The sequence below is a fragment of the Anarrhichthys ocellatus genome, unplaced genomic scaffold (genome assembly GCF_004355925.1).
Source record: "Anarrhichthys ocellatus isolate YVR2014 unplaced genomic scaffold, GSC_Weel_1.0 scaffold113, whole genome shotgun sequence".
Classification (NCBI taxonomy): domain Eukaryota; kingdom Metazoa; phylum Chordata; class Actinopteri; order Perciformes; family Anarhichadidae; genus Anarrhichthys; species Anarrhichthys ocellatus.
Genome location: NW_022280143.1, coordinates 464889 through 485652, shown reverse-complemented (window position 1 = coordinate 485652; position 20764 = coordinate 464889). Strand labels below are relative to the sequence as shown.

General features: G+C 40.3%; 1 protein-coding gene across 4 annotated transcripts in view; it reads left to right on the top strand.

Annotated features, from left to right (window-relative positions):
• The window catches only part of vav3a (vav 3 guanine nucleotide exchange factor a), an 85449-nt gene extending 65157 nt beyond the window's left edge, over positions 1 to 20292 (top strand). The window contains exons 20-28 of one of the 4 annotated variants that reach the window (XM_031876714.1): positions 606 to 736; positions 3070 to 3135; positions 3860 to 3894; positions 4222 to 4338; positions 7019 to 7106; positions 7725 to 7854; positions 13177 to 13257; positions 14754 to 14905; positions 16401 to 20292. In XM_031876714.1, the coding sequence (XP_031732574.1) occupies positions 606 to 736; positions 3070 to 3135; positions 3860 to 3894; positions 4222 to 4338; positions 7019 to 7106; positions 7725 to 7854; positions 13177 to 13257; positions 14754 to 14905; positions 16401 to 16445 (845 nt within the window). In that variant the 3' untranslated portion in view covers positions 16446 to 20292. The other 3 variants (XM_031876716.1, XM_031876713.1, XM_031876715.1) reach the window with 3 other exon arrangements.
• Positions 20293 to 20764: the final 472 nt, after the last annotated feature.

Sequence of the window (20764 nt, the reverse complement as noted above, 5' to 3'; positions counted from 1 at the left end):
AATTAACTGTGTATTTTTCACTATACATATCCGATGCAACCACGCATTCACGACTGAAGAAATCTAGACGTAGAAGTCTTAAAACATTTTATATTTGTCCTCCTTTAATTATACAGATTCTTTTAAAATATAAAGTAGACATTAACAAACAGGAAAGGGAAGACACCCCATGTGAATAGGGTAAAAAAATAAATAATAATAATAATAGATATCACCGTGAAAATTTCCCAGTTAATTATTTACATTTAAGGAAATCCTTTTTTTCCAATTCAAGTTGTTCAATTTTATGTTGAAATATGCAAATGAGGCATTATCTTAGTTCAAAATTCTTGTTTCATTTTATGAACATATAGAGTCAAAAGTTTTGACAGACGGGACTCTGGATGTCTCTTTCTATCCTTCCATAAATCAGAAAATGTTCTATAAATCAGGCTTTCAATGATATATGAGCAGACAAGAAAATAAGGACAAAAAGTGGAATATTTATAAATTAAATATACATATATTTTTTGGTATAGTGTAGTTTCAGACACAGTGAATACTGACGAGGCAGATTAGTTTTAAGCCCAAACAGTACACAGCAGCTAACCGTGTCCCTCTTGCAGGTCGGCCCAAGATGCTGGTAATCAGGAACTACTTTGGTGTGCCGAGCCCTACATCTGGTCCAGCGCTCAGCATCCAGACGGGTGACATCATCGAATTAATCTGCGCCGACCTTCACAGCCCCTGGTGGCAGGTCAGAGGTCCCACTCTTAATCAAGTCTTTCACAACACAAAAATAGAGCTAGTGTATTTAAATCTCTCATTTCCTCCACTGTCACACCATCTAACCCTCGTACTGACCTCATATTCTGTAACAGGGTTTGAATGATGTCGGTCAGCTCTGCGTTTTTAATATAAATCAGATCTGGTAAAGTCTTTATGGCCCACTCATTATTAAATGGATTTTTCACTAATGTCCTTTGTATCAACTTTCTCATCAGTTAAAGATATGTTCATGTAGACATCTTACTTCAAGTTGGACATGTTATACAGGTGCCGAGTCAGAATAGCATTCCAGTTGTGTCTCTGGCTAAAGACAGCCCAGGTTATTTGGATTGTTCTTGCCAACAATCTGCATGTGATAATCTAATTCCTTTTAAAGGTGTATACACTCCGAGGTAATTATACACACAGCAGAGCACCCACTTTAAGGAAGTAAAACTCCAACACACTGGAAAAATGTTTGTTTGTTAAATGCAATGTTATGTGTCAACACGCGTGATTCAAACCTCAACAGAGGTGGAAATATCTGTAAATTCTGATGAATTGTTGTGTTTCATTCACATATTGTGTGTGTGTTTCAGAGGCTGAATCAAAGTCATCATAATTATAATGGGATTTTACCCGAGGCCTGAAAAGGGCATTGTATATTGACATGAACTACTATTGTTTTGATAATCTGACATGTAATGAGGAAACCAACCAATCTCATAGTACTAAATACAAGACAGATGAAATAGATAAAAAATTTCAATCAACCCTGCGTAAAAGCTTAACTGGAGGCAGCTACAGCCCCGCAGTCAGCAAACATTCAATATCCATCACCTCTGTAGCCAGCAGACCGTAATCATTTCTGTTCTGGTGATGCGTGGAAAAATGGAATCGATCACTGTAATTTCATTTCATTCAACAGCAACCATCTGTTTACTCTGTCAGTGTTAGCAGCTATACTCATTATCACCCTGTTAGCGAGGATGCAGCAGAAAGCAGGGCTTTCCACAAGGTCTGATAAAATGTCCTGAGGTAGCAGGGATGTGATGGGTGACGGCCACAAAACCATCGAAATGGGCTTAGCTGGCTGTGTGCTCCTTGTGCCTCCCATATAATGGCTGAAAACACACAAAGCAATCCCTCAATCACCTGTCATAAAACACTTTTTAACCCCTAGGATCCCTGACATCGTCAAAATCACATTTTCAAATCAAATCAAAACAGTGCGACAGTCAACAGGTAGCTTATGTATAGCCTGATGGTGCTGCAGCTGCTGTTGTGGTTATAGTTCCGAAAACTGTACAAAACAAAATAATACATTTAAATTGTGTGAAAAAAACAAAACAAAATAATACATTTAAAATGTGTGAAAAAAACAAAACTCATGTCTTTTAAGTCCAATTGGCTACAATTGGCCATGCAAAACATTAGCCCTTTTTACTCTAATAGTCTTTACATTGGGATAATGTAATATGAATTAAAATAGCTCTTCTAGGCTTTGAAAGACTTCTTGTATTAAATAATCATGATAGAAAAGTAATAATTGGGACAAATTGGCAGTAAGGCGAACTGATGTCTCTTGATACATTAACAGGGCCAATTATTAAACAGAAACGCAAGAATGTATTCAGAGGTAACATTCGCAGGTAACATTTGAGTTTTGGGATTTGCAGAGCTGGACTTGTGCAAGACAGAAGTTATACACAAAAATGCTCATTTACGCATTGGACATATAAAATGGCAGAAATGATGTATTGTGTAGGAAAATTGATGATGGACTTGTAATGTGAAGATGTGACAGTGGTGAAATAGCAACAGCAAATTTACCGAGTATATAAACAGACACTGCATGCATGCTGCAGCTAGGTCACTGTGTATATTCCTGCTCAGTTCAGAATGGCCGTCTGCATATGCACAAACTCCTAATCTGAATAATTTTGAGCCTCAATTTCCTTTTTTTAGCTATGGAATTCATGACTGGTTTATTGTCCCTTTTAAATCAAATATCTTGTCAATGCACAGAACAAAAGAATCATCATCAACCCACAGTGCCTGAGAAGACCTTAACTGCACTTCAGCCTCTTTGTTTTTACAGACTGAGTTTCCCCATTGCTGATGAATCAAGGCTGAGCGTCATCACCACGGGAGGAATAAGGAACTCTTCCTCTTTCCTTCTTCCTGCCAGCCATTATTTTCAGCACTGGTTAACTAGGGCTGTAAATTTATACTGCTCTGTGTCGCGGGCTAATTGTTTCTGAATAATAGAGACAGAGTCTGCCAGATGTACGTAACACAATTATCTCTCTGTGGTTTCAGGGCAAAATCCTGACGTCGAAAGAGGTTGGCTTCTTTCCAAGCGACGCCGTGAAGCCTTGCCCATGTGTAAGCAGCATTTCCTTCTTGTCCTTCGCTACATTAGAGCCTGTTGTAGCAGCTCATGTTTGGCTACATGTTCTTACTAGCAGGCCAGTGATGTGAGAATGTTTGGGGATTTGTGAAAGGAAGGTAAGCTATTTTACCTGGCATGAGAAGAAAAAAACAGCCCCCGGGTTTTTATGTTCTGCGCACGAGGAGCTTGTGTTGTCTTATGAGATAAAAGTGCTTTACTGTCTAATTCACTTTATCATTAAGAAGCAAAGATGAAAACCATGTCTTATAAAGGAACAAGCAGTACTTTATATTGTACAAACTAATCTGGAAAGCTGAGAAGGAGGAATAGTGGTTTGCATCGTCTTCATTGTGTTTCAATTGCTTGTTTTTGTTCCCCCTTCTATAAATCTCCGCACCACTGGACTGTCTCGTTCCATTTGATAAAATAAAATTCACTCTCTGTCCAACTGCTTCAGGAATACGAGCCATCCCGTAGATAACAAACCATTATCACCATGTCAACACATTTTTTAAAGATAAGAAGAGCATTATGCTGTTTTATTGGCGTTGTACAGTTTTTTTTATTTTTTTTATTGAAGGGCAAAACATCAGCTTGAAAACAGTACTGTGGAACTGGCGCCAAGTACTCCACTGTAGTGGTGCACGTGGTATTGAGCCTGGATGAGTTCAAGCTTCATGAAAAATAACAACAACACACTTTTGCTCTTTGCTCCAGGTCCCAAAGCCCGTCGATTACACCTCTCAAGCTTGGTATGTCCACACAACAGCCATCTCAGTCTGAATGTATTACTAAAAGAAGGTGAAAGTCTTTACTCATGCTCAAAAATATATTTATTGGATAAAGCAAAACACAGCCGATACAGATGTACATTTACAGATACAGATGGTCACACAAACCAGCTACAGGCTGAAAAGTCTTTGGCCCAGATAATGACAAAATATAAATGTATTTGAATTTCACATACACACACATATCAAAGCATTTACACAAGGCAGCTCTGACCTGGAAGTGTACGCAAATTGAACTGCTAATTGAACAGTCAATAACTTGTCTTCTTTTCGGCTGTCGTGTTGTAGGTTTGCGGGGCCCATGGAGAGGCTCCAGGCAGAGGCAGAGCTCATCAACAGGGTCAACAGCACCTACCTAGTCCGCCATCGCAGCCGAGAGTACACGGAGTACGCCGTCAGTATAAAGTAAGTGTGACACTCCCATCAAGTCATTCAAGAGCCTCATATACAGAAATTATCAGTGTCACCCCCTCTGATTACAACTAGCTTCTTGGATTTAATTGATTTAAATGAAATACTATCATGAATGAAAATGATAAACAAGTGCTGCATTCATAATAGGAGTGCCCTTTAAATCTAATATCCGTTTTTTAATGAGACAAAGTGTTGACAACAAAAATGAACAACACATAAATGTGTCTATTTAATGAGTAATAATTATGGGCTTGTCTCTGGTCTGGTTATCAACAATCATGAGATTTGATTGTTTCACTTTAACATGACAGTTGTTCTGTCCGTCTGCGGCTGCTCTGCCTGCTAGATTCATCAGACGCCTTCAGCCAAACCACACTATTGACCAGATGTAACTCCCAGCTGAACAACACAGTTTGACAGACCCATTTATAGCTCCTTTGCAGGATGATGTGCTTTCGGATTCTGGTGTCCCACAGTGATGTGTGTGAATCTGACCAAACCAGATGCTAATCGTGGAGCAGGATCTCTGGAGTTAAGGCACGGAGCAGTATTCCTTATGCTTTGACCTTTAAAAAACGTTATTACACACACAGCCGTGTTAATCTCGGTAATAACAAATGAACAAAGCACATTTCAGAACCTTGGGGTGTCAGCGACCATATCATTGTTTGAAACGTATCTCTTTGCATAAGATAAATGGCATCAGTGTGAGCGCAGTCAGTGAAAAGAATGGCGTCTTCCACAAGGAGCCAGCACACTTCTCTCTGAGCAAGGAAAACATTCCTTCAAACTCATGCAACTGTTTTTAGCATCCTTCTTTATTTTCTCTGGAATGGGCCCCGCTGTCAGTGCCTTCAAGTTTATTTTGCGCGGACGTCTTAATTGCTTGTGTGCACACAGACGGCAGTGGTCCGAACAAAGCAGAGAACAACTGTAAGACTATTCAAGGTTATTTAACCCCCCCCCCCCATAAAAGAGAGCGGCAGAGTAGAAAGAAACGCCTACGTTGTGGGAACAACATTTAAAAATAATTAGTCACAAATGGAAATGCCCCCAGCCCTCTCCTTCAATGTGTGTTTCTCAGAGTAGAGCTGGCAGAAGATTTTTTTGATGATTGTGTCCACATAGCCAAGAGACCCCCGTTCTGTACAAATTAGGCTCCAGCCTTTTGACTCACTGTGGAGAGTTCTGGCCACACACAGTGGAGTGGATATCTTCATGTCATTACAAGTTTACTTTTAACATTGAGAAATCTGAAGATTTCCTTGAACTAAACAAGACCAAACAATTTGAAATATACTACACTATATCTCAATGTTTTGGGAAATAAACCCAATTGCTTACTTGCAGAGAGTGAGATTGATAACACTTTTGACTACCATGAGACAGTTCGTTTAGCTTAGCACAAAGGCTGGAAACAAGAGGAAAGAGTTAGCTTAGCTCTGTCCAAAAGTTAAAAAACTAGTGTAAAAGTCTAATATGTCAACTTTGTGAGTAATGCACTTTAAAATAGTTCAAACAAACATGATATAAATTGTTAATAGGTTTGAAAATGCGGGTAGACTGATTTTGTAGCTTTGGACAAAGCACCGTTTCCAGTCATTTTGCTAAGATAACAGCTTCATGTTTACAGGTTGTATACGGGATTCAGAGCATTAATACAGCAGCAAACAACTATTGTCTATGTTAAGATATCGCACAGTAATTGTCATCTGAGCAGGAAATGACATCGCTGTCCCTCTGTGTGTGTGTGTTGTAATCTGAACTTTGTTGACAAAGCCTGGCCGTGCATGTCTTTTGGCACATGTTTGTGCATGTGAGCGTGCCCCACTGATTAGCTCACGGCCGCCGCTCTGCGCTCGCACATCGGTTACAGATAACGCCGTCCCTACAGGCTGTTAGCACCATTAGCTGCGAGCCACCCTGCTCAGCTGTCCTCATCTAGAGAGCTGTCGAGAGGCAATAGAAATGCTTTAAAACTATTATAAAGCAAACACACATGAGAGTGGTATTGTTTTTCTCTCTTGGCAAAAAAAGGATTATTCTCAATATTAAACTATTCCTTTAACATCATAAAACCCTCTTAGCATTAGCGATATGTTTTTTAGTTGAAATCAAGACTTCCTCGTGTCCGAGACCTGACCCAGGACCAGAGTCGAGTATACAATTTTTTTGGGCAGGGTTGGGCCTTCAGAGGAAAAGAGGGAACTTTCTGTTTGGGTCTAATTATCTTCAGGTCCGGTTGATGCACATTGATTTGAGTATGTTTTCAACAGGTTCAAGCAGTTGATACTGCTAATGGCTAACTTTGGAAACAGGGAACAAGCAGATTGCTGCAGTTGGCCCTTTAACAGTTGAATAATCTCTGATTCAGCATCACTGTGAATGACAGACATCTTTTTTGCACACTCTGACCAAAGCTTTTACCCGCCCAACCACAGAGTTCCCATCAGCCACCCTGTTATTGCCAACACAAGTATGCGGGTGGAGGGGGCGCTTACGCACATGCACACATTCTCCTGACCACCCATCATTCATGTGTCACAAACCTTCGGGACCCTATGCATTACAGAGAGGGCCGTGCTCTCCACATGGGCCAGGGGCCGGCCACCGATCGATGGCGGTGATCAGAGACGGAAATTAGACTCATAACTTATTCAATGGCCCACAGGTACAACAACGACGTGAAGCACATAAAGATCCTGACCAAGGACGGCTGCTTCCACATCGCAGAGAACAAGAAGTTCAGGAGCCTATTAGTGAGTCTTTTCAGCCTCTTTTATTTTTTTCTAATTCCACCACTGCAATTCATAAATAAATCATCATGTTCGCTTAATGAAGTGTCAAAACCTGAATTTTATTTTAGCAGTGTGCACAAAAATAGCCATGATTAGAGACGTGTTTATACTGGCCTGAGGGCTTCAGCATTATAGATAAGTCCAGTGCATATTGGAAAGGTTCGCCAGCTTTCTTCAAGCCAGCACAGTATTTTCTCAGATTTTTCTAATAACAGGTGTTGGAGTGTAAAACAGTATTTTGTTAGCATATGATTTCACTGCTTTTTATAGATTCAGAAACCCTGATCTGACTATTTCTCATCTACAGCAGGTTAAAAGCAGGAGGTAAAAACAAGATTCAGTTTTCAAGCAGACTCTTTCTTGATATGTAAATTATAGATTATAGAGCTGAAATGGGTGATTTATCTGGTTTTACAAACTTAATAAATAAATGTCACATGCACTAAACATAAATGCAAATGACTGCCTATCTAGCTTACTTATTTTAATATGTGTGTGTGAGTGTGTGTGTGTGTGTGTGTGTGTGTGTGTGTGTGTGTGTGTGTGTGTGTGTGTGTGTGTGTGTGTTTGTGTCTCCAGGAGCTGATTGAGTACTACAAACACCACTCCTTGAGAGAAGGTTTTCGGAGTCTGGACACCACACTGAAGTTTCCTTACCAGGAACCGGAGAACGCTGCTATGCACCGCCTCAACCGGTCTGGTAGCAACAGTAAGTAGATCTGAATAGGCCCTAAGAATAGGAACAGTCCAACACTAAAACACTTTATATGCAGTAATTGCAGCAACTGATAATGTATTCCTTTAAATACAAGTATAACTACAGCTAGAGTTTAATAACCCGTTTAATCGATAAATCTGTATTTGTATAATATGAGCTGATGATACATAGCACTTCAAACTAGATTTTTCGGCTAAAAGGTTGTTTTAGTGGGACAGGAACTGAATTACAATCTGGACAGTTGTTGGCTTGGATTCATTAAAGGCACCCTGTGGAGTCTTTGACTATGACGTTTTGATGAGTGGGTTCATCTACTGTTTGTATCTCATGCACACTGAAGTGTTATTGGAAACATAATACTTTCATGTAGAGGGTACCTTTAAGTTTCCTGTGTCTTTATTTAGCCATGGCTGCAAATAATGATTATTTTCTTCATTGAGTAATCTGTTGATTCATTTCCCAGATTTCATCTTTAAATTCTGGACCACTAGTCCAAAACCCAAAGATATTTAGTTTGCTAAATATTAGTTTGTCTGTGTGATCTGACACTTTCACTCTGCTGATTATTGTTGATAGTTTTTGTTTCAACCTGCAACAGGCTGCCGTCACTGGCTCTGCTGATTTCTCCCACCACTACTCCTTTTCTGTGTCCTTACCCAGCATCCTTTCCAGCTCTCTAACACACGCTTTAATTCATTTGGCAGCATCTTTACAGACTTAAAAGAGCGAGGTAGCTAATTTGTTTTCACCAAACTGTCAAATGGTGGTTGGAGAATCCACTGAGCATGTTTTAGATTTGATAACACTCTCTGGACGTTTACTGACGATCAAATCGATTTGAGTTGCAGAGGAGAGAGCGATAATCTGGTAGAACCTTCAACAAGTGAAAGTCAATTACATGTATTATCTGAGTTATAGTCATATCTACCTAGTGGGTGTTACAGGAAAGACAAATAATAATAACTTCCATTGTAGTTACTTTTAAAATATTTCTTTTCACTTTTAATTTCATGTGTTATTGTCACCAGAGTCATAAATACACTTGATGTACCATATTATAGACATATCATATACAGTATATATATACATATAAATATAAATAATACTACAACAGCTTTTAAATGTTTTAATGCAAAAGTAAAAGTAGCTGTTTTTAGAGAGACTCTTAAGCATATACAGTTTCTTTTTTTAGATATCTGGTCATTCAGTTTTTATTTAAATAATAATTTTAACATCAGAGATGTTGCATTTCGTCAATCAATGGTTTAGTTTATACGTTTTATTGGTAATCTAAATAATGTTTCAAACATTTCAAAATACAAAATGATTTAAAGTTTGAAACTTGCTAAATAAGAACATTCATTTATTAGTTAATAATACACCATTACTTGAACATATGGCATAGCCTGAACTAAGTGACAGTCACAGATTGATTTCAAAATGAAGTATTATTGAATCAACAATACATTTATTACACAAGTGTAATTTGTGATAATGAACAGGAAGCTCACCAGCAGATTCTTGCTATAATTCAGCTGTCAACTGCTGCAATCATTTTACACTTCAGACAGCCCAGAATGTGTTAGCAACCGCGCCTCAAGAAGTTGTGTGGAACTTTTTGTTCTTGTCAATGTTGTTGTGTGCTGTCTGGCAGTTGTTGGGGTGAAGATCTTAGCTGTGTGATATTTCCTACCTGAGTAAGAAGGAGCTGTTTGCTATGTTTTGAACAAAGCTGGCAGCACCTCGATAAAACAGCTGCCGTCACCAACACTATCTGAGGAGCACAACTGTGCTGATGATTATTTATGCATGCCGCTGCTTTTTTCATTACCCTTAATAACCTGATTTCTCTCAGCATTCAAGTGTAAGACATATTGTTTATCAGGCCGGATATTAGAGAACGAGACATCCAGTGAGGCGGTTTCCCTTTCTTACTTGTGACAGATGTACAGTTTGTAACTTTGAACTTGAATTTTAGAGATGATGTTGGGGTTTGAAGTGAAGCAACAGGTGAAACAGCAGAGCATTGTCAAAGTGCCAATTCTGTAGAGAATATAAGACATTTCTCTGACAAAAAGAATAGATTTTGGTGATGAAAAGTGTTTAAAAAAAACGTTTTAAAGACCTTAGAGGGTTTTTTTGGGGAAAAGAAATGTTAAATTATTTGTAATCCTTGGTTGTATTGGCTTGTCTGTTAACGTCAGCTGGGAATACGTTTAAAAAACCATCAAGAGAGGCGTAAACACTGAAGTAGAAAGGGCTGTTTGCCCTGTAAAACAGCCATGATCACCCCACACAAGCTGAATGTTTCAAGCAAAGCCAGAAAAAAAGGTATTAAACCGTTTGTGAGCCTGCCAAAGCAACACTGTTAACTGTTGGTTAATGGAAAATGTATGACTTATCAGTGGCAAAATGAGATTTAATTTGAACCCGTATGCCACTGCGTGCAATGGGGAAAAGAACAACAACAAAAACTGACAATCACATTCCAAGCGGGAGAAATGTGAACAGATTGTACAGAGCTGTTTGGTTGTTCCAGACGAGGCCTGTTGTTCAAACTCTTGCTTCAAAACACAAGTCAAGACAGCTTCAATCCAAATTAGTTTTGCTCCGGTGTGGTCTTCTATCTTGTGAGCGGCTCTCCTCCTGGTGTGCAGACTTCATTTTCTCTCTTTCACTTCTAAATGACTCTTTTGTTTTGATTTCCATCCTCCTCGAGCACTGCTGGAAGACTGCTAATTAATGTTCATGCTTTGTTTCATGTGCTTTTGGGCAGTTTCGCAGAAGGAAAAACTGATTGATTGATAGTTTTTTTAAAACCAATGAGCTAAATACAACAGCAACAATACCAGAGTTAACCCAAAATATAAATGACTTTGTGTCCATGGAACAATCTCAGCTGACATCGTGTGTGGGACTCTGGGCTGCTGATTGGATTTTAGCTCATCTTCTACAATGCGTGTGTATGTGTGTGTACCCTCGATCTTAGTCTCCTCCATTAGTCACCCAACTCCATATTGTGTATTCCAGTGTGTTACACAAATCAGATTGTGCAAAAATGAAGCATGTAAAATGCAGCTGGTGTTTTGGTGGCTGTTTGAAGTGGAGGGCGATCCCTCTTCATATTGCTTGTACCTAGACACCATTAGGGGTTGCTGAGCTGTCTCTCAGTGCGCTGATTAGTATTCATTTTAAAAACCACTGGAGCTCTGCTCTCCTTTCAGCATATCAATAAACCAGGCAAGTTAACTTGCCAGCGGTATTGTTGGGAGCGGCACATTTTTCATAAAGTTTGGGCATTCATCTGGCATAGTGGGGATTACATTTTCTATTCTTGGTGGCAGAAATAAGGGGTGGGGGCATTTGTATTGTGACTCAGATTTAAAGCACAGGTTCTTTAAAATAGTAAACTGTATTAATAATTACACGGTTAATTCAGTGTAATAAATACATGGCAAATAAAAATATATTAAATATTCTCAATTATCAGCTGCTATTTGTAACTTCAAATAGCCTCCAGCATGGATTACGAGACAACTGACATGAAACCCCCCCGCCCCGATCTTTCTGAAGTCGTTTTGCTTTACTTTGTATTTGTGTTGCATCTCCTTGTAGTCACATTATCTCTTGATAGTGGTTTTGCTTCTCTTCCTGGCAGGTTTGATTGTCTTTGTAGTAATTTTCCGTCTCTTTGTGGTCATTTCAAATGTCTGTCCGGTCGTTTTTTGCTGTTTTGTTGTCATTTTGCATCTCTTTTTATTGTTGTTTGTTACCTTTGTTGTTGGCAAATCAATCAGTCACTTCATACAGAGACCCCGGTCCATTGGGTCCCCGGGTCTGTGCCCAGTATGCTCATTTAGTCGTCCATCCATGATGCTAATAAGCCAACTACCATCACCGTCTGACTTCTGCATCTGTCTATATAATGTATTTTGTATTTTCCATTGCCCAGACAGAACAAATAATTCCTGCATCAGGAATGGGATGTTTTGTTCACCCCACTTTTCTAAACAAAATCAATTATTGGCATCAATTTAGCCAACTACCTGTATAGATATATGCTGCATAGTCTGTTTCTACTAATAAATACCTTTATAGCATGAGCATTTTCCACTAACTTTACTTGCGCCATACTTTATATGTTGACATTCCAAAATAACCCAGTGGACTCAAATTTATAATACTTCTATTCCCCAGAGCAAAGCCCCAACACTGCCAACTCTAAGACATTGTTGGAATCAGATGAGAGATAGAAATACAAAAGCAGTGGGCCTCCGGTAGGTTATTGCTTTGTTGTTTGAAAGGCAAAGGCACAGTTAGTCCTTTGAAAGTAGAGAGATCTGCATTTTGGACATATAAGCTTCAGAAAGACGACATAGAACAACAATTAGGACACCATAGAAGGTACAGTATACTATAATAAAATAATATGAAATAAAACACTGTTATTGTCTCATACATTATCAAGTTATACATCTAATTCCTGTCTGTCAGAAGGAATTTGTGTGTATCTGCAGTTGTGGCTGCATTACAGCTGGATAATTGTCTTTATAAATATGCTAATAGAAATGTATTCCCTATGCTGTAATTGTGAGACACCTCATGTTCCTCTCTATGAAATGCACAAGTGAAGCTGTCGTTGGCAATTAATGATGCAGACATCCTTTTAGCAAACTGGAAACAAGGTGTCATCACTTCCTTTTTCAACAAAATCTCAGCAGTGACGTGTAGATGGACCTTCAGTGTTTGACCTTTAATTTATTCCAACACCAGAACGCAAAATGTGCATTTTCTAAAAAAATTGACATTTGTGAGATATCACAAAAATGCTTAAAATGTTTTTGTTTTTGAGTACCACTTCATGCCTTCAATTTATAACAGCCAGGTTTGTAGATTTGAGGTTTCATTTTTAGAAGTACGAGCATTTCAATAATGGAAATTCTGTTTTTATTCTTTGTTAAACAGAAGCGTTGAAACGTTGAGTTTGATTGTTCATATTTGAATTAAACTTTTAGATTACTAATTACAGTGCCCACATAAGGCCAACCAGTGTTAATATTTGTAGGGGTATAAATCATAAGAGAAAGAACTGCTACCAGTGGCTGTGTAGATAAAGAACTGCTCGCTGGAGCTCATCCTGTGCCTGTCGTCATTTATTTTTTATCAAAATGCAGCTGTGTTCTTTATCCCTCAGAGTTGGGATTTTGAAAAACATGTTTTTTTCTCCTTTGCTTCTCTCTCCTTCTACATCTACCCCCCTCCCCCCATACCTGCCCTCTCTATCTGCCCCCTGCCTGGCCTGCCCTGCCATAGCCCCATTGCTCTGCGGCCTCTCTTTTGTAACTCCTGCCGGCTACAGCTTTGTACCTCCTTCCTCTGCACCCTTCTGGTCAGGTACAGGTATCTCTTCTCTCTCTGTCTGCCTCTCTAACACTGTATCTCTCTCTCTCTCTCCTTTCATGTTGAAGGCTGCTTAGCATGCTGGCTGTAGCTCAGTCCATTCACATCATCGTCTGAATCTCAGCCTTCACAACTGCCGTTCGGCTTTTCCATTGCACCATTTCACCTCTTCCATAAGTTGTGTGCACATATATGCCATCTCGTGTGGAGAACAGGGACTGTTTGTTTTAGTATTGCATGTTATTTTGAGTGTTGTCATTTTTGCATGTGAATATCAGAGAGTGAGTCAGAAACTGCTGAAAAAAGGAGTGGTGTTTGAGGTGTTTTCAGAGGCACATGTGGCTGAGTTTGATGTGTGTTTGCTTGTGTGTGTCTGTCCGTCAAAGTAAAGGTGGAGGTGTCCAAATACACAGAGCTCCTCTATATTAGATATTCTCTCCCCACGGCCAGGTTGTAGAGGTCTGACATTCCATTTCCACCTGTCAGCTTAGCCCAGTCCGACCCAGCAGTCAGTGTCTGGAGAAGGTAGAAAGCCGGCAGGGTGGGATGGAGCAGAGGTAACTAGCTAACCGTCTCCACAGCTGTCTCTCATGCTGCTGTCTCCTCTGCAGCATGTCTAGTCTCACACACACACACACACACACACACGGCTGTCAGCACACTGGACCCGACTAAAGCAGTGCACCACACAACTACAAGAACTTGTAGGGCCTCACTTCTCTTTTAGTTAGGCAATGTATGATGAATCACTTGCACAGGGAGTACAGACGTATATCTTATGTATGTTGTTTGTGAGATTACCTGCAAAATTCCAAGAAAATAAACAGCAAATGAATTCCTTTGCACATCATTTCTAACTTAAAATTACATTTAAATGAGGTTGCACCACTTAACCTTGGATATGGCTTAACTAGAACCTCGTTAACTTGTACATTGGTTTTTATGAGACATTTGTAGAGCCGTACAATTAAAGGCAATCAATTTATGTTAGGTAAACAGGAAGTCACTGTAGCATCACAAGCTGTACTGCCAAAAATAAGAATGTCAGGAAGGAGACAAAACAGAGAGCCAAAGTCATGACAACATGCTCAGGCTAGCCCCCGTTCCACCTGTGTTCCACCAGCTTCTATAACTCAGTATTTGGAAAAATAGTTGAAAGAAATGCCGAATTAGATGTTACATTAATCTAGATCCACTACAGTAGTCGCCATTAGAAACTTATTTAGATATATATAATGTAAAAAAATATTTAGTACAGTACAAATTGACAGATGTTTGTTTCAATTCATAAAAAAAAGAGAAGGGGAATAGAAAGATGGTGAGGTTTTTCTTGTTGAATGAAAAGTTATCATCCATATCATCCGTGTGTCACGTGTTGTCACTGCAACTGATGTTTTTAAATTTCTTTCAAACAATCTTCTAGAACCTTGAATGAACTTAAAATCCTACATTTTTTTTGAATACCCGCCTCTGTTTCTCTCTCTTTCTAGTGTTTACTCCAAAAGTGATCGGTGTGGCGATCGCGCGGTACGACTTCAGCTCACGAGACACTCGGGAGCTCTCGCTGCAGGAGGGTGACGTGGTGAAGATCTACACAAAGTCGGGAGCCAACGGCTGGTGGAGGGGCGAGGTCAATAGCAGGGTAAGTGGCCGTCTTAAGATGCCAATAAAACACTGCCTCCCATCACCAAATCCAGGGGGGAAATAATCTTTTCTGAGTGCTGATATTGGCTTTTAGGTTATCGACTTCAGCTAAAAAGCCTAGAAAATTCCCCTTGTTTGTAGGGTGAAATGTTGTCGTGCCCTTTTTCAATTGGTTTTCATTTGATATATGTAGCTTTACACTGCTTGCATGTCTAGCTTAAGTGATATTTCATCAAGGCAGAACGTTTCAGAAGTCCCATTAGCTGTGTTCACTTAGATAGTTTTGTTTATTCATTCTGTCCATTCAATCCTTAAATCCAATTTTAGCTAGCGCTAAAAACTGCCTCTTTGAAGAAGTAATTTTTGGCAGATAGTCTTGTCTAAATGTGAATAGTCTCTTCCAGGTATATGTAGTCGTTTTATCTTTAGTCTGTCATGGACACCTTCCCAACATGTCTCGTTTTCCATTCCTTGGAAGTGTTCATGCGCACTTTTTCCCTTCCAAAAGCAAAAGCACTTTATAATCAAGCATGCAGCATCGACAGAAGCCTGCTTCTAAATGCAGGAATGTATATGTACTGACTCCCACTCGCTTGCACTGCATTTTAGCTTGGCGGAGAGTGATAGACTGAGTGACAAATTCAGTCTGTGTGTGTGTGTGTGTGTGTGTGTGTGTGTGTGTGTGTGTGTGTGTGCGCGCTGCATCCCTCAGTAATGTGTCTGTGCCGTGAGTGTGTTTTGTAAACAGCTGTTGTAAATGAAGAAGCTTTTCTCTTTTAACTAAGCCTGATGTGCGCTTGATGCCGCTCTGGTGAAAACTAAACTCTGTATCTCCTAGAGTCTGTCGAGAGCTGTTAGACTCTCTTTAGAGCCTTCAACCGGGAAAGGCAATTGCTACTGCTGGCTTGAAAAAAAACGGCTGATTCTGTCAATTGAAAAGCACTTCAGGATTATATCACTACAACCTTTCAGTATCCGTTTGATGTAATAGCAGGCTCTTATTATCATGAAAATGGTCAAAACAAAAGAAGATACTGGCACAATATATCAGTGATCCTAGTATGTGTATAATAATTTGGCTTATTCCAATCGTACAAAATGACCGCCAGCATGGAACGATCTGTGTCATTAACTGGAATTATTTATTACATTTAATGAACATTTAATCAGACTAAATGTGTCTTATTAAATAAAAAAAAAGTTCAGCTCAGGTACCATGCTTTGGGACCATGTGGGGGATGCTAAGACATTAAAAAAAACATTTGCCAAAAAACTGTAATTGATGTTAATATTGAGTTTAAAATATTAATCAGTGATGTGTTCCCAAAAATGAGAATGCATGGCTTACTTCTCTTATTGATTTTGCCAACAATTGAAAACAGTAGCAATAAATGTTCCTGTATGGAATCACTATCTGAAATAGAAAATGCTAAGTGAGTACACCATAAATCACTACTATGTGATCACTAATTCCCATTCCCCCCCCCCCCCAGGTCGGCTGGTTCCCATCCACATACGTAGAGGAGGGCGAGGAGTGAAAGGTCCAACATGGGGACAAGATAAAAATAAAGGAAGAGCGGCAGCAGTGGAGTAAGAAAACTGTGAACGTAACAGTAACAAACAAGAGTGAGCTTCTGCACCGCTGCTTGCCCAAGTGTTACTTTTCAGAGCAAAGCAGGCCGCTTCACTCTCCTCCGTGGAGTCCTGTTGCCGACAACCATCCCAGAGGCCTTTGGGAGAGAAAAGGGAGCTGCAGTACGTTGCCGGTGCAAAGATGCCCCATCATTTCTGGTTGACTCTGTGTGGCTAAGTGACTTTACCAAGTAGCAGCTTGCCTGTCAGCGGGGCACAAGCCCTCGCCAGACATCCCCCCCCCGTCCTCCCTCCCCAACTTCATCCCTCCATCCATAATTCACTCCCTTCCTCTCTCTGCACCAGCCAGCCCCCAACTCCCACCTGTTTCTGCTTGCCAAGTCTGCCGTCGCCAGTCTGTCAAAAGTAGATTCTCAAATGCCACTCCTCCATTCATGCACTCACCTGTCCATCCATCCCCCCCCGTGAGAATAGAGTCATCTGAGCCGGAAAAGACCCACACTGTACTATTTTTTTTTTTCTTCTTCCTGTCATCCCCTTCTCTCTATGAAGGGATTTCAGTTAGTTTTGACCTTGCCTGTGTGTTGCTTCCACTAATGCAGGTGGTTATTGATGACTTGATGAGCCAGATTCACACACACACATACACACCACCCACCTCTCCTCCCCTTCAGATTATGATCGCCTCACACGCGCTCTTACAGGAGATGGAGGAGAGGCATGGCGTCGGATAGCATCGCTGCACAGTGCCAGCAATTGATCGCTGTTGTTCCTGTTTTCCTCCCACCTCCTACATTCTTTATCTCCAGCCCAGCCTCTCATGTTTTTAGTTGTCTTGGCCGTTAGCGATCCTCTGCTCTTATCGGTGGCAGCTCTGTCGACAGGAGCCCATTCGCCGAGGGTTTATCTCATCGGAGGCATTAGCGGCTTGTCGGGGAACAAGCCACACTACCTAGAAGCCACCTGTCCCCTTAACACAAAAAGAAAAGAAAAGAAAGAAAAGTTCTGCTATGGGTCTTTTACTATAACTGATATTTTAGCTGTTTTTTCACACGCGACAGTACAATTTGTGCAGTAGAACTTGCAATTTTGGGGATTTATTTTGGCAAGAAAACATTTAATTAAAAAAATGTATTTATGCATTAACACACTTTTTCCACTGCTTATATCTTCCTGCTAACTGTCCTCCCTCTCACCCCCTCTCCTTTCCTGTGTGTCTCCCCCCCATATACATTATGCACACTGTCTGCTTAATCCACAGTGAAAGAGGATTTTCCCACATTTGACACACGCCATAGTCACAGACAGAGTAAGGAGGTGGTGTGTGCAGAATCAAATAGTGTCTGGAGGTGAGACCAGAAAATCCCCAGGATTTGGCTTTGTGCAGCGATGTTTTAATCTCAGCCAGGACGTAGATTATGTCTTTCATAAAGAGAGACAGAAACAAATTACAAACTACTTACATGTTTGAAATATGTACATATTCATTTTTTTTTATTTAACTCGTGTTTTGTGATTTCTGCTCACACGAGCAGAAGGCAGGCAAACTCTTCAACCTAGTCTTTAATGTCTCCCTTTGGTCAAAGCTGTTCTTTGGCTGTGTTTCTCATGTTCCCCCTCACTCCTCAGATACTTTCACATACGCCTAAGCACGGCATTTTAAAAAGCATCCGTCTCTTTTTCTGCGCAGGGAAACTAATAATGCAGTGTACATAAAATGCAATATCTATCACTAAAACACACATTGGGCTCGTTTTCTAAGGGGCAGCATTCTCTCGTTGACAACTTAAGTGAAAAGATGTATCAGACGTTGAATGAAGCCAGAACTTTCAGAGCTAACAGAGAAGTATAACTATGTGGCTAAATTGTGGATCCTGCCTCTGGTAACAGCCCTCGGGCCGTCCCTTCCATTCAAAGCTTTCATCCCCCCCTGTCATGTCTTCATTGTGTCCATGCCATTGGGAATCTGAGTATGAATTTAGTGTAAAGATATGCTTTGGTATGCACTTAATGGAGCCATTACGTTTGCACATCCTTAATAACACCCCTGACAGACCTGCCACTCCAAGCCATTATGATATGTATGACAATAGATGTTTTTGTTCTCAGTCATATTCTTTAATAATACTGGACGGAAGAAATATGTCAAAAAGAGTCATATTAATGTATTTCTGCATTGTGACGTCCCCGTTTCCAAATGATCAACAGTGTCATTAAGTGACCACTAGATGGAAGCATCCTAAACACATCTCTTCCTCTCCAAGCCAGTCACCTTCAACTTACTTAAGTTTGGAGATGACATCATCTGATTAGGAGGGGTACAATATTCAAAGAAGCATTTAGCATCAGCCTCAGACTTGTAGCTCTGAGCGAGAGGAGACACCTTATAGACAAAACCAAACCATAAATAGATCACAAGTTTTCTAAAGAGGTGAACAGTCATGAAAAAAGGTTTGTTTTGTAAATGATCTTTCTACCAGATGTTAACATATTCCCTGACTTTCTTTCAAAATGTGACGATGTTCCAGGAACTTCTTGTCTAGTATTAACCCTAAGGATGATAGTTATCCTCTTCTCCTGCTTCCTAAAGTGTCTGCAGTCTCCGAGCAGTCAAACATTACATTCATAACATCTTTAGGAAATCTGCAGTGAGGCAGCAGCACGAATGCGATCTAGTCTCTCCCGTCTTGGGAGAGACTGGAGAGGCAGAGTAGGCTCTCTCTGTCTCTAATCGCAGACTCCGGTAATCCACTCCCACACTCCTCCTCCGCCCAGATGAACTCTGACAGCGGGGCCATTTACAACTGCAGGCCTTCCTCCACTCCGAGCACGCTCCCAGATTTTTTTGTTGTTGTTGTTGCGCGCAGGAGGGACGTGAGGAAGGCTCAAGGGTATCTGTGATCTAATCATTACACCATCTCCTCACCCCAACGACCCCGCTGCATCCATCTCTTCTGTCGGCTACTCTCTCTCTCACCTTGTCACTTCTCTCTATCTCTCTCTCTCCATCTCTCATCCAATATCTGTCTTCTCTGTTTCTCTTTGTATTCTATCCCTCACCCCGATGCTCTGTAAGCTGTTACTGCTGTACGTTGGCGGGAGGAGAATAGAAGATTCCGTATCATCAGGAGAGAGAGGTGGTCTGATGCTCTATGAACAAAAACCACAGCAAATCGAGGACCGGTTTTTATTTTACTGCACATTCACGGAGAGAAATGATGCCAATTAGAGAATGAATAAGACACTCACTCTCACCGCTGTTATCTCTTCATATAATGTGCACTGTGTGCACAGATTATGTCCATATGCAGAGGCACACGGCGTGTACGTGTGGAGAAACATTTTGACAGGATTTAGGGCTGGGTGAGTCTTAACCCAGCAGGGGGTTTTAGGATCCAATCTTCTTAACCAACATCAGAGGACAAATGTGAAGTAACCTGAACAGAAACATAATACCACCCATACATGAAGAAAATATGTCATATGATACTGGGCTGAAAATCCATCCTTAATCCATTGACAGATCATCCACACCTCTCTGCGTTATGTTGCCGTCAGCGCTCACTGTGTTCTTGGTCCATGTCCATGCTCTGTTGTCCCTCTGAAGCCAAAGATGTATGCCGTACTTACTGTACACTCAGTGTTGTGTCTCATAACCACGGTACCCGACCGCTGTGGCCTAACTCTAAAACTGTGCAATCTCGACTGTGTAGCGTTACCATGTATTGTTGCTGTACCATACTGTAAAATATGTACATAGCACATAATAAAGATATACATTGCTTCTTCTAATGAATTCTTATTTCATATTGCACAATGGGATATTTTCATTAGCAGTGTTCAAATGTGTCAGCTCTCTATGAATATTCACTTAAAAAACAATAAAAAAAACATAGGATCACGTAGAATGTGTGTTTAAATCATGATTTTTGATACATTTTGAGTTACATTGAGTCTGTTAGTTGTAGGTATCGACATTTAAACTTTCCTACATTTGGTTAAGTACTGTTATTTGGGGGCTTTGTGCTCAAGTGGCGTAGCAAAAATTGTCGAAAAAATGTACATATCGAGAGCGAATATTTTGCATGTATACATATGTTATATACCAGATTAAACAGCAACAGCTGGGCAACACTATCATGTACAGTAAGTCACTTTTTACACACTCCAAACACAATTATACCAACTAATAAAAGCAACTAGAAGATTTACCACAATATCACGTATTTTTTCGCCACAAATCGGCGACCTATGCACTCCGTTT